The following is an 18,215-nucleotide window of genomic DNA, read 5'->3' on the forward strand; positions in this document are numbered from 1 at the left end:
GTACTTAAACTATGGGGCCCAAGGCGCTAAGCACAATCCACATACCTTTATATATACATATACATATATAAAACTACAAACTTAACTCTAGTAACTACTTAAATCTTCCCTCTTGTTTACTTAATTTAAAAATTTATTAATTAGTTTTCTAATAATTAGTTGAAAATGTTTTTTATTCATATAACTCTCGAAGATTTGTTAAAGACATATTGATAACATTAATTTTTTACATAATTATATCAAGGAGAAAAAAAAAACACACGTCCAGTTTATGTTAGCATTTGTTTTTTATTATATGGATTGCTCTATGATGAAATAATAATAATAAACAAATTATATATTATTAACAAATTACAACAATATGTTATGAAATTTTGTTTTGAAATTACGCGGCTAAATTTGTTAAGGCAGGTGCAACATGGTATGGCAACCCCATAGCCAAGCTGCCAGACTTTATAAAAAGTTTTGTTATCAAAAAAGCTTTCGCCTTCATTTTGAACCTATTCACAATGGTCTGAGTAAAAAAGAAAAAGAAAACTGCGGATATATTTGAACTGACTTTTTCACAAATTGTAGTAAAATAAACGGTGCGAAAAACATACCCAATATATCCTTTTTGAGTAGGTTCATTTGGAAAAAGATGCATAAGAAATATATATTCGATTTGTAATTTTAGCTTGAAAGCAAAAAAATTGTTCTGTTCATGAAAAACGACGGCGGTTCTTCCATTTTAATGTCGTTTTACAACACTAAAGAATTCTTTGGACTACGGGAAACAGATGGAAAGGCATACCAGCAGACAAAGTAGTCGACTGTATAGGATCGATGCAGGACGCAGTGAAGGGATCGGGATTAAACACACACTTAAACACACCTGTTTGTAACAGAGCTCGTAAATGTCCTTTAATTATTAGTAAAGAAATACTCTTAAGCAATCTTTTCATCGGTTATTTGTTTTATTTTGCTCTCACTCAGATAGAGAGATACTTCTTTTCAGTTTAGTTTCAGTTAGATAAAAAATTGATTGCATGGAAAAAATAAATAAAAAGAGTTTTTGTGAGTAATACTTTCACAAAATATGTACAAAATATTTTCATTGATTTCAAACATTTCAGAATTTTTCCATTATGTTTACGAATTGAGTGTTGTGCAAAATAGGAATTAAATAAAATATTGGCTGGAACAAATGTAACAAATTTAAATTTAATTTAATATCAAAACATTTGGAAATGTTTAAGCAGTGGAACGATGAAAACGACTCCAAAGAAAATCCCATTGAAAAGAAAATAAATATTTCTTCTTAGAGAAGTTTAGAAGAAATTATTTATTCTTTGGTAAAAATTGTGAGCACAGAAGCAAAACCACTTATATTACTGGATAGTGAAGGGTTTAGAGAAATCGTTGATCTAATTTATTCCTCATAAATTGTGTTTCTGTAAAGGTCTATCAAAATTGATGCCACATGAAATGACAGTGGATCAATTATTCAGTGGAAAATTAAGGTAATAAAGCTGTTTAATATGCATGTTTTTAAACAATATTCCATTTATACATACAGCATAACATCGGGTAATGGAAAAAATATGATATTGTGGAAGCTTGCTGCTAAATGACTAAATTAAGGGCTTTGCAATCAGAACGCAAATCACTAATGTAAGGCCCCTTTTGTAATCCAGTGGAAAGGAAAGTTTAAATAGGAAGCCAATTAAGATGATCCGTAAGAAGACATAAGAACAACGGTCAAGTGACCACAGTGATGATGTCCAAGAAAGTGACCAATTAGTATAGTTAGTCAGTTCGTATTGCATTTGTAGGTAGGTGGCAGACTTTTAATAAGGAAAAAGAAAAGACCATCATCAGCAGATCATGAAATGGCCAATGTAATAATGAAAAAGAATGTTCAACGGTAAAAGTGATAAAAGCATTTCTCTATGTGTGTATGTTTAGAGGAATAGAGCATCGACAGGTCACGTTGTAACAGCCGAATGCAAACGCCACAATTAGTATAGTTGGTCAGTTCGTACTGCAGTTAAAGGTAGATGACAGATTTAAAATAAGGAAAACAAACAGACTATCATCAGCAGATCGAGGAATTGGGATTCCCTCTACATCAGTTTCCGATGCAATCCATTACAATGGTGAAATGGCCAATGTAATAATGAAAAAGAATGTTCAACGGTAAAAGTAATAAAAGCATTTTTCTAAGTGTGTATATATCGAGGAAGACAAAACATCGCCAGGTCACGTTGTAACAGCCGAATGCAAACGCCACAATTAGTATAGTTAGTCAGTTCGTATTGCAGTTAAAGGTAGATGACAGATTTAAAATAAGGAAAACAAACAGACTATCATCAGCAGATCGAGGAATTGGGATTCCCTCTACATCAGTTTCCGATGCAATCCATTACAATGGTCGAATGACCATTGTGATGATGACAAAGAATGTTCTACGGGAAGTGTTTTAATGGAAGAACAACAAATACACCGCCAAGTCATGTGGTGACAGCCGAATGCAAACCCGTCAAGTTCCTATTGCAGTTGTAGGTAGGTGGCAGAAAAAGAAACTACCATCATCAGCAGATCGAGAATACTACAAATATTTGATAAAAAGCGCATCGCTTTAAAAGGCAAAATTGTGATTGTAAGTAATAAGGAAAATTATTATTTAAACAGCACAAGTTATGAGATGTTTTTAAATAGGGAAAAATAAGTTTTTAAAAATTAAGGAAAAAATGATTCAGTTGTTATCCGAACAGAAGGAAGTGACTGAATGAGAAAACCAGTGAGTCGCTCCAGTATTTATACCATTGACAAGACAAATTTTTCCATGGCTACTTGATGAAAATGAAAATTTTTAGTATAATTAATAATATTATTTAAACCATTGGGGGACTCAATTGAGGACTCCATCTTACATTTGGCGGCTCAACCAATCGCGGACTCTGGAAATATATGATTGGAAAGCTGGCAGTGGAAAGAGTGAGACAGCGAAAGTTTTCAACAGCAGAAAAAACGAGAGAGCGAATACACTCAGACGAAAAAACGAATTCCAATTTCGCAAGAAGACGCGATGCCCTGGCGCCACACGAAATAAGCAAGACGAAAACATCAAACGAAACGAAGAAAGAGACAGCAAGCAGACGCGAAATTCTGGCGGCAAACAAAACGAAAAAAGACACAGCAAGCAGACGCGAAATTCTGGCGGCAAACAACACGAAAAAAGAAACGAAGGCAGCAATCGGAAAAAACGAGACGAATACAGCAAGTAAGAAACGAAGAGGAAAGATCGCGAACAAGATTCCAATAAGAGAGTGTGCGCTTCCAATAAGAGTGTTACGAAATCGCATCATTATGTCGGATCAAGAAGACCAATTAGCCCCGATTTCGCACCCAGGTAAAATGGTTAATCAATTAGAGGCAATTGAGAACAACCATGGAAATAATGAAAATCAGGCCGGAATAAATGCAGCAATGCTGGTGGAGAACACCGGATCGCTGCCCGTGGGATTATTGATATGGAGTCAGTTATCAAGCACATCGTTAATGGATTGAACCTAAAGAGTGACTACAAATACACGTTGTACGGCTGCAAGTCACTGAAGGAGCTAAAAGACAAATATGACATTTACGAAAAAATCGCCAGTACCAAGGTTAAGACCGAAGCAGCAAAACGAGCTCCGCAGCAGTTTATGCCGAAATCAAACTTCAATAAGAGTGACAGGAAGCAACATTGCTTCAAATGCGGATCAATGGCGCATCTGCGCAGGGACTGTAAGAAGGAAGTCAAGTGTTTCCGCTGCAACCAAACTGGACACATGTCCAAAAATTGTCCTGCTTCCTACTCTGTAAACATTGTGTATGACGAAAACCGACTCAAATCATTGCAGATAGGCGAGGGGAAGGTAAAGCGATTGATAGACACCGGGGCTGACTTGTCTCTACTTAGAAAGTCTGTGTTCAGCCGAATGCGAGGAGTCCAGCTGTTAGCAAGTACGTCTTGTCTGAGAGGACTAGGACAGAACACCACACGTCCTGTAGGTCAGTTCAAGGCAGAGGTGCAGATCGATGGTATTTGCCTCACACACACATTCCTGGTAGTGGATGACTGCACAATTGGAATTGAATTACTGTTGGGATACGATTTCATATCAAAGTTCCAAATGACATTAACTCCCGTTGGACATACGTTCGCACAGCTATTTGAGGAACCAACCAAAATCAGATAAGTATTTACAATGTAGTCGAAACAAACACTGACCCTGATGTGCCTTCACAGTATACTCATGTTGTTCAATCGATGATTGAGGATTTTGGCAAAAGAAAGAAGACAGCTGACTGCCCGATAAAGTTGAAGATCGTGCCTGACGACAACATCAAGCCATTTAAGCACGCACCAAGCCGAATAGCCATCACCGAAGCAGATGTGGTCAAGCAGCAGATCGACGAATGGCTGAAAGATGACACAATACGACGTTCATCATCTAACTTCGCCAGTCGTACAGTTATCGTAAAAAAGAAGGATGGCAATAATCGAGTGTGCATTGACTACCGGCAGTTAAACAAGATGATGCCACATGAAATGACAGTGGATCAATTATTCAGTGGAAAATTAAGGTAATAAAGCTGTTTAATATGCATGTTTTTAAACAATATTCTTATACATACAGCATAACATCGGGTAATGGAAAAAATATGATATAGTGGAAGCTTGCTGCTAAATGACTAAATTAAGGGCTTTGCAATCAGAACGCAAATCACTAATGTAAGGCCCCTTTTGTAATCCAGTGGAAAGGAAAGTTTAAATAGGAAGCCAATTAAGATGATCCGTAAGAAGACATAAGAACAACGGTCAAGTGACCACAGTGATGATGTCCAAGAAAGTGACCAATTAGTATAGTTAGTCAGTTCGTATTGCATTTGTAGGTAGGTGGCAGACTTTCAATAAGGAAAAAGAAAAGACCATCATCAGCAGATCATGAAATGACCAATGTAATAATGAAAAAGAATGTTCAACGGTAAAAGTGATAAAAGCATTTCTCTATGTGTGTATGTTTAGAGGAATAGAGCATCGACAGGTCACGTTGTAACAGCCGAATGCAAACGCCACAATTAGTATAGTTGGTCAGTTCGTATTGCAGTTAAAGGTAGATGATAGACTTAAAATAAGGAGAAAGAAAAGACCATCATCAGCAGATCATGAAATGGCCAATGTAATAATGAAAAAGAATGTTCAACGGGAAAAGTAATAAAAGCATTTCTCTAAGTGTGTATATATCGAGGAAGACAAAACATCGCCAAATCACGTTGTAACAGCCGAATACAAACGCCACAATTTGTATAGTTGGTCAGTTCGTACTGCAGTTAAAGGTAGATGACAGATTTAAAATAAGGAAAACAAACAGACTATCAGCAGATCGAGGAATTGGGATTCCCTCTAAATCAGTTTTCGATGTAATCCATTACAATGGTGAAATGACCAATGTCATAATGAAAAAGAATGTTCAACGGGAAAAGTAATAAAATCATTTCTCTAAGTGTGTATATATCGAGGAAGACAAAACATCGCCAGGTCACGTTGTAACAGCCGAATGCAAACGCCACAATTAGTATAGTTGGTCAGTTCGTATTGCAGTTAAAGGTAGATGATAGACTTAAAATAAGGAGAAAGAAAAGACCATCATCAGCAGATCATGAAATGGCCAATGTAATAATGAAAAAGAATGTTCAACGGGAAAAGTAATAAAAGCATTTCTCTAAGTGTGTATATTTCGAGGAGGACAAAACATCGCCAGGTCACGTTGTAACAGCCGAATGCAAACGCCACAATTAGTATAGTTGGTCAGTTCGTATTGCAGTTAAAGGTAGATGATAGACTTAAAATAAGGAGAAATAAAAGACCATCATCAGCAGATCATGAAATGGCCATTGTAATAATGAAAAAGAATGTTCAACGGGAAAAGTAATAAAAGCATTTCTCTAAGTGTGTATATATCGAGGAAGACAAAACATCGCCAGGTCACGTTGTAACAGCCGAATGCAAATGCCACAATTAGTATAGTTGGTCAGTTCGTATTGCAGTTAAAGGTAGATGATAGACTTAAAATAAGGAGAAAGAAAAGACCATCATCAGCAGATCGAGAATACTGCAAATATTTGATAAGGCGCATCGCTTTAAAAAAGGCGAAACTGTGATTGTAACTAATAAGGAAAATTATGCTATTCAAACAGCACAAGTTATGAGATGTTTTTAAATAGGGAAAAATAAATTTGTAAAAAATAAGGAAAAAATGATTCAGTTGTTATCCGAACAGAAGGAAGTGACTGAATAAGAAAACGTGTGAGTCGCTCCAGTATTTATGCCATTGACGAGACGGATTTTTCCATGGCTACTTGATGAAAATGAAAATTTTTAGTGTTGCGCAACACTGACTTTTCTATCGATAACTGTAATCGATTGTGTTTGTATCTGCATCTTGATGAAAATTTTTAGTATTGTGCAACACTGACTTTTCTATCGATAACTGTAATCGATTGTGTTTGTATCTTCAGGGCTAACAACAACACATAAAACCGTTAGACATTATTGATTATTTCATCGATTTATGAAAGGAATGCTGGGATGATTTCCGATTGGATAAATAGTATCAAATCTACATAAATAAAAGACAGTTGTTTTTTTTTGTTTTTTTTTTGTTTTTTTTAGAGGGGCTTTACAACATTTAACACATAATATACATATTTGTTTTGTTATTTGAATGTTATGGATTTTTTTCTTATGTTTGCTTTGTGTGCAGGTTTTTTGATTTTGATTTTGATTCGTTTTTTATTTTGTATTTTTTTTGTGGTTATTCTCTTCATATATGGAATTGTCTTTAAATTTCTCTTCTTCGCCTTTCTTCGACTAAGTTCTCTATGTAAGCTTGTGTTGTTTCTCAAATATATATTTATATATAAATGTATAATAGTTTTGATTTTCATATATAACTTTTTTGTTTTTCGGTAGTTATTATTATTATTATTTTTGTTTGTATTGAACATAAAATGCGAAACGGTTTTGAATCAAATTTGATTCGTTTGTTGTAATTGATGATGATGTTTCTCTTTTGTTTTATAGATTCGATAGAATTTTTGTTTATTTTGAGCCTTGGTAATGTCTTCCATTTGTTTAGTGTGCGTGTGTTTTATGTTTTTGGTTTATGTTTGTTTTTTCTTTGTTTTTGGTAAGTAAGTATGTATGTATGTATTCATGGCAGAAACGCAACGCCTAACACATATACATATACATAAATGTAAAGTGCATTAGAATATATATATAGAATATATATATATATATTTAGATAAGATATTGATAATACATACATATTGATATGATATTTAACATTCTACACACCCGGATACATATTGAAGCCGCATTTAGTTTAGGATTATCAATGAATGTGCTCTGATTTTATGTTCATTATTATTATTATAATTTTGTGTTAAATAGTTTTTGTTTTTTTGGATTTTTTTCATTTGCTTTTTATGGTTTTTTGGTGCAATTACAAACATCTAGGTATACAAGTGCAAGTGAATATTTTTTTGAAAAGGTTTAAGTTTTTTATTTTTTGTCTAATACAATGTTAATTTTTTTTTTTTTTTAGTTATGCTTCAAAAAATTGTACACACACATAAATTGTTTATTTAATTTTTTTTCTTTTTAATTCATATATATATTTAATTATTGTCAGTCACAGCGTCGCGTTTTCATTTTCGACACGAACAACGTGTGCTAGCCCTTTAAATATAGTTTAGTTCATATAGATATAGGTTTTTTGTTTTATATGGAAATCAATCGGTTTGTTGGAAATTAAGCCTACCGATTGCTTCACTTTTTCTTCTTATTGTTGTTGTTGTTTTGTGTTATTTGTGTCTTCCACACAAATACACAATTTAATTAAGAAATTAATGCATTAAAATGTTGTTTGCTGAAATTGTTTTGCTTCTTTTTTGGTTTTTTTTGTCTTCCATTTGCAATGCGAAAAATGTCTTCCAAACAAATTTTGTTTTTTTGTTAGTTATCATATATGTATATATATATATAGAGTTTATATATAAACATATATATGTATTTATAAACATTTAGATATTGTTAAATACACTTATTTAATTAATGCCTTCCATTTTGGTTGTGGTTAAATGAGTTAATTTCCTGATTTGCAATCGCAACTCATTTTTCTGTGTTTACTTTTTGTTTTGTTTTTATGTTTGTATATAGACCAAATTTATCAGATATACAATATTTATATATATATTGTTTAACCACCACTAAACTCTTGGTTAATATTTATATGTATATAATTGTTATTATATAATTGATGCTTGTCGTATCATGTTTGAACTAAAACCAAAATATTTATATATATTTTTTTTTGTTGTTGTTTGTTTTTTAAATCAATTTTTCCTTCTGCCATTAGTCAAATTGATATGCTGATTCCACTAAACCAAAAACACAAAAAGGACTAACTTAAAGAGAGAAAAAAGAAAAGAAAGGAAAACAATAAAGTTTTTATGTTTTTTTTTTGTTTTGTTTTTTGTAAATAATTGTTTTCGATATGTTGTATATTTTTGATATTAATTGGTTGATTTCGTTTTTGGAAAAGTTCTCCTCTTCCTGTTTTTTTCCTTTTCTTTTTAGGGGGGTTTGTGGCAAAATTCTTGCGAACCGAGAATTGACTCGGCTCAGAGAAAAATGCACTGGAAGCCCTTAAGTGATTTTGCTGTTATTTTTGATTTGAGAATTTCGCAAAACTCAAAAACTTTTAACCATTTAAATAGTTATTATGCGTTACTTCATTTTGCTTAGATTACTATATATTTTTTTGTCTTTTAATTGAAATTAATTACAAATTAATTGATTCGCATAGGGATGTTTTTTGTTTTTTGGTTTTTGTGTGTTATAGTAATTTTCATAGTTATATGTATTTATATAAGTTTTTTTTTGGTTTAATTTTTTTTTTTTTTTTGTGTTTTTTTCTTTCTTGTTTTGGTTGTATAATACAATTGAACTAAAACACTTTTGCAATGAACAAACATTGAATAATATAATGACAACACTAGCATTTAAACGTAAACAAAAAACGAAAAATTGAAATAAATTCAAATTGTATTATAATTGCTTTTTTAAATGTTATTTTTGTTGTATGTTTCTTCTTTCCTTGTCTTTCCTTTTTTTTGTTTGTTATTTTTTTTTTTTGGGTTGTGATTTAAACACTTTTCCAATTCCCAATCCCGGTTGGAGGATTAGGTGGAAAATGGTGATAAATCACAGTTGCACAAAGACCCGCCATCGCCAGTCTTGCAGAGCACCTTGCACAATTCGTTCCAATCGGGTGTATCCGTTGTTTCCTCGGCCACCGCCTCCACGGCATTTGCCAGAGCTTGCTCGACCTTTGTTAGATACTCACTCGGATCGGCACCATGTGTAGTTATGCCCTGCATTCCACTGGCCTTCAACGCCATCTTCTTATCCATATCTATAACTTTTCCAACAATCAACTGGCATGGACTGCACCCAGGCAGAGTATTGTGCCGTTGATGACAAAAACTCGTGCAGAGTCGATCGCCGAAGGCATCGGAAGAGACTTCTTTGCCCTTTGGGGCATCTTCCATGCTGATGCTACTGCCATCGCATTCACAATCAAGGCCATCTGGAGAACAAAAGTAATTCGAAATTAAAGTAGAGCCAAAATGGGGTTTCAAGTACTGCTAAAGAGATAAGTTATCAAAGAATGCTGATTCGCTTAAAACCAACAAACCGAGCCAGAGACTAGTCAGGGGTTACCCCTAGACGAGACCGCTCGGACAACAGATTTCTGCTGGATAAACTCTCTTCAGCCATTATTGATTCGAGGGCACTAGACCTACTAAAGTTTAAGTACTAACTAAAGTAGATAATAGTTCTAATAATAAGCACTAACTTATACTCTCTAGTTGTATAACTATTATTATCTACACCAAGTTGTCTAATCAATGGCTTGACTCTCATCTTGCAGTAATTTTATCAATCTTCTCTGACCATTTTTAATTCTTTTAGGGGACATTCAATACTTAAGAGAGCATCTTTTGACGAGATTTCATGAGATTTAGGGAGATCTCCCTTGCCATTGGGCTAAAACTGTTTAAAAATTATATTACTTTCTACAAGTGCTGAAGCTCAAACCGTTCAGATGTAAATAACTTATAACACATTAAAAAAAAGTATCACATTTCGTACTTTTATGTACTTGTTTATATTTTTTTAAGCTGACACTCATAACGTAAGATTTGATAAGATTTTCTTTCCCCTTTCGAAATACAAGTAATTAAAGGGCGTCCCTATAGGCATCCTTGTTAACTAGTAATGGAATAGTATCCTACTATTGTCACGTAATTTATAATTAAAGTCACGAAGAATTATAGTTAAAATTTAAGAAAATACAATTCGAAATAATATTTAATAGAGTATTTAAACAATAGTTACTAGATCAGAGTTTATAGAATATATGTATTTGATAACATTTGAAGACAGTGAGGAATTTTGTTCCCTAAAATATGCAATAAACAATTCAAGAATTCCTTTATTAAAACATAGAAATAAATTTTGGAATTGGATTTGGATAAGCAAATATGGTTAAAACACATTTTTTAAGTGGCAAGGCTTTACAATAAATTGTAAATTTGTTAAAAACAATGAATATTTTTCCCGCCTATTTCCTAATTAAATAGGCCCAAATTCCCTATTTCACAGTCTATGATAAGACATGCTATATATGAAACTGAAAAGACTATGCCATCTGATGAAAAACATCCATAAAGTATCCAGTCACTAGGTAATTTTCGAAATGCAAATGTGTATATATGTACGACCCAAGATTAGTATTTATCTTTACATTAATACTTTTTTTAGAGATCAATATTGAATGGTCAATTGATCATTTAACACACAAAAACTTTACAAGTTTTTACTAAAAGATTATTATTCGGTATTTTAACTAAACAATACCTAAAAACTTTATTTGAATAAAAACATGACAATTGGCACATTATAATAATGTGTCGACTATAGTCTTTTACTACTACTAAATAAAGTAAACTATGCATCATTTTTCATTTGTTTTTTTTTACTTTCATTAAATCTGAACTGTCGTATTTGCTGTTTTTCCCTTTGTTTTTTTGTTATTTATTTAATTTGGTTGTAATTCTCAACTAGTTTTAGCATTACAGATATGGTATGACCACTATATTTTCTGCAATTCTTCAGCAAAGTCTGCTGATGATAGATTATATAAAAATGCACTACGGAAAATTCTTCTTTGTAGAATTGACACTGAGTCGCTTGATACATTTTAAGTAGGTTGAAATCTAGACATTTAAACCTCAAATTTATTTTCTATTTTTTATTGTGGATGGCTATTCGAAAATTAATATTAATATATATAAAATGATTTTTGTTTATGCTTTGATTTTTTTATTGGATAAATTGGTATCTGTTCTATTTTATTTTCTGTATCGATATTATAGAAGATAATTACATAAATTTTATATAACATTTTAAGATTTGAAGAGATATGTAATAAATCTTAATATTTAATCTATAAAATTATTTGCCGTCGGAAAATATTTTGGGTACTAAGGCGAAAATTTTTGTACTAACTCATGATTGGTTTTTAAAATTTATAGAATATCATTTTCTCTTCTATCAAGAAAAACTCAAATTTTCGTTTGCTTTTGGATAATTTCCTCACATATTTCAAATTCCGACGGTAAAAACCAAATGCATGACTCTTTTTTCTTGATTTAAAGGCCAGGATACACAAAAAAAAGGTTTGAACGATCATTGAAAAAATTTTGTATTTAAAACTAAGAGTTTGGTAATTTAGGATTGATTTATATATATATTTTATTCGATGACTTACCTAAATGCAGTCCACACAGTTGCTTGCATTTAACCAAATCAAAATTCGAGTTCAGAATTTTAGTTTTGGTTATGTCGGCATCAATAGGCGTCGCGCAATTGCCCACACAAAGCGCAACGCCCAGGCCAGCTCTGAAATTTGTTTAAAAAAATTAAATATTAAACACTTGCCAACAAATACTCAAGTCACTTGAAAAAAATTAAAACACTTGAAAAAAAATACGTGAAATATTTCACAATACTTGTTAAAACTTATCATCTTGTTGTTGGTTTTAATTTAAGTAGAAAAAAAAAATAATTAAAAACACAACACTTTTAAACACTCATTCACTGAAGGCTGAAGGTTAAAGGTTAGCCAGGCAGGCAGGCTGGCAGGCAGAATATCTGGCAGGCCCATTTCGACTTACCCGCAGAGCTCTTTACACACCAAACTCAAATCCTGAACTACACTCGGTGTCTGGAACTGGGCAGCAGCTTCAAGGCTTTTCTGTGCTGCTTGCAAGGATTTGGCAGCATCCCCCAAAGTTTGTAGCAGTTTCGAATTTGACTTATCTGCTGTAATAGACGAGGATGCTGATGACGTCACAAAACCCTGAGTCGGCGCACATGCTATGAGGCAAACAGCCAATAGGAATTGATAAGGATGACTATAACTGCCAGGCATACTTAAAGGGGTCTATAAGAGAGACAGAGAGAGAGAGAGAGAGTGAAAGAGTGAAAGAGTGAGAGACAGAGAGGCAAGGACTAAGAGTGTGGGCCTGAGAGAGAGAGACTGAACATAGTCATGGCCGTTTGTAATGTAATTTGCAGGCGAAGGAGCAGAAGCTGCTGGGGGCCCATTTGGGATGCAGGAAAGCGATACGATGCCTGCATCCCAACTACAATAACAATAGAAGCAATTGCGCTCAAAATGCAATTATCGCGCGCCTGAAAGTAGGCTCCAAACACAGAATGAACAATAAAAAACAAAAATAACAAACACAAAATGCAGAAAAATATCAGAATAGCTGGCATTGTGTGCTGCACAGAGAGTATACCGATTACTTTATACGCTTGATTTGCTAAACTCAAAGACTTATGCAATCGTCTATACAAAAATCCAAGCTAAATAAATATTCCAACTTTAGGTTGGCTTACATATCCCTCTATATATACATATAAATATATAAAGTTACATGTATATGCTTATTTCATTGATTTTTCAGTTATTTTTCTCTCCTTTAGCGTAACTCCATTCCTGTCAGCTAAATTATATGCATTAAATTCCCCATCAAGATTTCACTTCCTTTTTTTTTTTTTGGTGTTGTTGTTGACTGCGACACTCCACAACAGTTGAAAGTTGCCAGCCAAGCCAGTTACATCAAATTCAGCTCAGCTAAGCTCAAACCAGACCCGACTCCATCCAACACCCGTTTACCCATTCACTTGGAAGCCAAAAACAAAAATCACAGCACTCGGCACTTACTCGGCGATTTTTTAATTAACATTTGTTTTTTGGTGTGGCTTTTGTTTTTTTCGGTGGTTTTGAAATTGTAAATATTTTTGCCTATCTGGGTTATAGAGCCTATCTCCGCTACGTGCAAACACAGCCAGGTAAATAACTGCTTTTCATTGCATTTCGTTTTATTTTTCAGGCTTAAATCCCTTTTTGGTCCTTTTTTTTGTTTCGTTTGTGTGTTGCTGGTATGAATAATTTTCAAGGTGATAACTAACAAGATTTAAAAACGTTCTTCAAAGAGCAAAAAACACAAGTGAATTCCAATGAACTAAATAAAAATAATTTAAAGGTAGTTATATACAGTGATGGCTATGAATTTATGACGGTTTCAGTTTTCGGAATTTGGTTACGATTTTCTAGATATCCAAGTAACTCCTTGACGAAATTCTTTTCATTAATTTGTTGATTATTGTCGGAACAAATCGGAACTAAAATTCAAAAACTCTAAACGTTATAAACACGTAACCCCGGCTGTATATATTATGGGAACTTAATAAACGATCAAAAATTGTTGATTTGGAAATATTTGGAAATATATTTTAAAATATGCCAAAGAAGTATAACAATTATTTCCAATCTTTGTTGAAAACTTTTATTCACAACTAGAGGACACATAGTATTATTATTTTTCAATTTTATATTTATTTTAAATTGTTATAGTTCTTTGACATATTTTAAAACATTATTCTAATATTTGGATTGAAAATATTTCCAATCTTTGTTGAAAACTTTTATTCACTGTTAAAAAGGAACAACATTGCAGAATAAAAAATTTAAACTATTTTCTTTTCGAGCCATTTGTCAATTTTAAAATGTTTCAAATTGATTAAACAATTTGAGTGACAAAAGGAAAATGTTTTTGAATTCACATCCGAGGTAAAAATGAAACTTGTATGAAGGAAATCTAATTTAAACTAATTTTTTGTTAAGTCTTTTCAAAAAACTAATCAGTATTCAAAACGTATCAATAGAATTTTGTGAATTACCTAACGTATCAATAGAATTTTGTGAATTTCCTAACGATTTATTGAGGTTTCCCTGTACATGAATCCGAATTGCAATTAAATGTATAACTTCTCAAAGCTGTCCAAATAATATTTCCAACCTAGTGAATTTAATGATTTAATTTTTTGGCATCGTTTTGACTTTTTCTTTCATTGTTTTCTTTGATGCAATGAATCTTAGAGTTGTTTGATATAATCGCATTGAATTAGTTAATTAAATATAAAGCAAATGTCGAAAAGAAAACTTATTCATTTGACATTGAATTGCTTACATTTATTTATTTATTACGGTGGCAAATTGTTGTATGTTTTGTACCAACTGTTAACTTACTTTCGTTTGTTTAAGTTAAACTAATCCAATTATATCCAATTCAGCCCCTGATTAACTCTATGTAATACATGTATCCTTCTGCTATCAATTTCATAGAATTAACTTTTGTCTGAGGATCACTAGTTTTTTTTTTTTTTGAAACGTGCCAGCTTGCTAACTAATCCAACTCTCAACTAAAATATATATAGACCAACTTGATGGATAGACCAGCGATACCCTCATAAACAAACACATAGATATGGGCCACATAGACACACACACACAAGAGTCATTTATTATTAATAGTTAAATATATTTGGCCATTTCATTATTATCGTTGCGCGCGACAACGTCAAGTGCGCAAATCAATGGATATAGTATGCGAATGGCATGACAGATTTTGATAGTCTCCCCAAATGGGTATATTCACTTTATGAAGTAGTCGAAATAAACAGATTTGGGATACTTTGACAGTTGGAAATGCAAATTCAAGGTGCCGAAAAAACAGATGTGTTCTTAAATTACCTAGAGATCATTTCGCGTATAAATCTGCCAAAAGTATAAAAATTTTGAACGGATTCAGCAGATATCCGTTTTAAAAACTTTTTGTCTAACATATATCAACATGTTTTACATTATAAAAAGTAACGGTGTTAGGAGAGATAGGGGTTTATTCGTAAGGTTTGTTGTAATATTTTTTAGTTCAGAGTGAAGAACATTTTTGTTTTTGACAGCTATTGCTTTGTAGTCACACCAAAAAAAAAAAAGAGGTAAGTTGAATTAGATAAAGACAAAAATCTCCTTAGATCTTCTTAATATTTTAATCAAATCTTCTAAACTGGTTCGAGGTTTGAGCACTAGCAGCAGGTTAGTTTTTCTTTTTTAATCTTTTTGAATATTCTCTGAATTTTGACATAAAATCATTTCTGAATGCAAGTGGTATCTGATCAAGAGTATAGAAACTTTGGTAACGTCCATAATACTTTGTGTCCTCTAGTTGTTGTTGTTGTTGTTGTTGTTGGAATACCTTTCATTGTCGTATCTCCTTCAGACGAGGAACACATGTAGGCACTGCTCGATTTTGGCTTGTCAAGTTTAATCAGTGATAGAAGCCAGTCAGAGAGCCTAATTATTATTGGTAGCATTTGCTGTTGAAGTGGGGATTTTGCCATGGCTGATAAGCCGCTAAAAGAGACGTACAAACATATGTCTCTTTGTATGTGTGTATGTATGTATGTATGTTTATATGGTTTATTATCATAACGAAAAAAGGGACTGAGAAAGTGAGTGAGTAAGAAATGGAGAAGGAAAAGAGGCAATAGAGATTGTAACAAAAAGAAATTTTAGCAACATAAAAAATATAAACCCCTTTGTTCATTGCGAAAATTCTCGACAATTTTGCATACAATTTTTTAAAAGAAAACTAAATTTACTTTTACTTTTAACATAGATAAACTGATATACTTCATACACACATACATACATATGTATATATGTACGTATTCAAGATGAAATTTATTTCGCATTTGCTAACAAACAATTTACAAATTTTAAAGTTATTTTTGGGAATTTTTTAAAGAGAACTGGAAAAATTGAAGACACACAAATTAACACTGACTTATCCTAAATTTCTAATTAAAATTTTGTTTATGGTCGATTTTGGCCTTAAAGCTTGTTATTCATTCGGCTATAAAAAATAACTAAGGAACAAAAACACAAAAAAATTAATAAATAAAAAAGAATAGTGTAGAATCAAAAAAGAAATATTAAAAAAAAAAATTTTGGTTACCGATTACCAGTTACCAGGTTTCAAAAAAATTTTAAAGTTTTAGAAGATACTGACAAATTCCAGCTAAGTTTTCGAACGAACTTATCGCATACGTTTGGTTTCTCTCTATGCAAAAAATCCTAATTACTTCAAGTAATTTTAATGACATTAAAATTCAGGGATTTTTCGGCAGTATAGTAAAGGCATTTTTTCTGGTTGTCTTGGTCTTCTCAAAACATGAAAAAATTTCATAAGTCCTATTTCCTGTTTTCCAACTAGTTATACACAGCGAGATGCCAATACAAATGTCAAAATTAATTCTAGTCAGAAATGAATGGAAACGAAACAGAAGCTATTAACGCCGCTGTCGGCAGAAACCAAACGGGCCGATTAACATGAAACATTGATAGACCAATTTAATGGACCAAAAGAGAACACATCGTTTACATGCAGATGGCCGAAAACTTTAAGAAGTTGGCTTGTAATATTTCTTCAAGGTAAATATTTACTTAAGCTACTCAGTGTTGAAAGACTTAAGACTTCAGTGTTGAAAAGTGAAAAAATCGGCTAAAGCTAGATTTCAGTGTTGGCAAATGCTATTTTTTATATGGCGCGTTGTTTAACCGCCCTGGCAGCCAAATATTTTACTCTGAATTATTGAATTAGGGAATATTCGCCGAATATTGTATTCTAAACTATATTTGTTCTCTAAAATCAAGAAATATTGTAAACTCACCAATATTTTCGTTTGTTGAGAATAGTGCGAACAAAAGTTTCAAAAAGCCCGCGTATTTGAGTATCCGAAATTTCGCATCTGGCAACACTATCTCAAAATTTTACAGCTTGTTTTAGCAGGAAATAGCTACTTTTAGCTATAATCCCGATAAAAACATAATTTTTCTTTTCCTAATTACACAAGAACTACATAATAAATCGCCAAAGCACACCTGGGGTCGTGCTCGTGGAATTTTTTTATTTCGTTTGATACCAAATTTATGTAGTTTAAGCGCGTTTTGGGCTTGAATAACTTAAGTAAATATTTACCCAGTGTTTCACAACATTTCAAACGTTTCCCGTTGATTTCTATGTATTAGTTATCGATAGAAAAGTCAGTGTTGCGCAACACTAAAAATTTTCATTTTCATCAAGTAGCCATGGAAAAATCCGTCTCGTCAATGGCATAAATACTGGAGCGACTCACACGTTTTCTTATTCAGTCACTTCCTTCTGTTCGGATAACAACTGAATCATTTTTTCCTTATTTTTTACAAATTTATTTTTCCCTATTTAAAAACATCTCATAACTTGTGCTGTTTGAATAGCATAATTTTCCTTATTAGTTACAATCACAGTTTCGCCTTTTTTAAAGCGATGCGCCTTATCAAATATTTGCAGTATTCTCGATCTGCTGATGATGGTCTTTTCTTTCTCCTTATTTTAAGTCTATCATCTACCTTTAACTGCAATACGAACTGACCAACTATACTAATTGTGGCGTTTGCATTCGGCTGTTACAACGTGACCTGGCGATGTTTTGTCTTCCTCGATATATACACACTTAGAGAAATGCTTTTATTACTTTTCCCGTTGAACATTCTTTTTCATTATTACATTGGCCATTTCATGATCTGCTGATGATGGTCTTTTCTTTCTCCTTATTTTAAGTCTATCATCTACCTTTAACTGCAATACGAACTGACCAA

General features: G+C 32.6%; 1 protein-coding gene across 1 annotated transcript; it reads right to left on the reverse strand.

Moving 5' to 3' along the window:
• Window positions 1-9,186: 9,186 nt before the first annotated feature.
• Window positions 9,187-12,611, reverse strand: LOC6645463. The gene is made up of 3 exons (XM_002068342.4): window positions 12,340-12,611; window positions 11,934-12,064; window positions 9,187-9,686 (listed from the first exon to the last, which is right to left on the reverse strand). Exons 1-3 carry the CDS (start codon window positions 12,594-12,596, stop codon window positions 9,280-9,282), a joined length of 795 nt encoding a protein of 264 aa, XP_002068378.2. The 5' UTR covers window positions 12,597-12,611; the 3' UTR covers window positions 9,187-9,279.
• Between the last annotated feature and the right edge of the window lie 5,604 nt (window positions 12,612-18,215).

The sequence above is a fragment of the Drosophila willistoni genome (genome assembly GCF_018902025.1).
Source record: "Drosophila willistoni isolate 14030-0811.24 chromosome XR unlocalized genomic scaffold, UCI_dwil_1.1 Seg143, whole genome shotgun sequence".
NCBI lineage: Eukaryota > Metazoa > Arthropoda > Insecta > Diptera > Drosophilidae > Drosophila > Drosophila willistoni.

Excerpts from the sequence above, each read along its gene's own strand:
- LOC6645463 (XM_002068342.4), bottom strand. The coding sequence starts at position 12,596 with ATGCCTGGCAGTTATAGTCATCCTTATCAATTCCTATTGGCTGTTTGC. Across the intron at positions 12,065-12,339 it reads GTGTGTAAAGAGCTCTGCGG|AGCTGGCCTGGGCGTTGCGC; the intron begins GTAAGTCGAAAT and ends AACAAATTTCAG. Across the intron at positions 9,687-11,933 it reads ACTGTGTGGACTGCATTTAG|ATGGCCTTGATTGTGAATGC; the intron begins GTAAGTCATCGA and ends TTTGTTCTCCAG.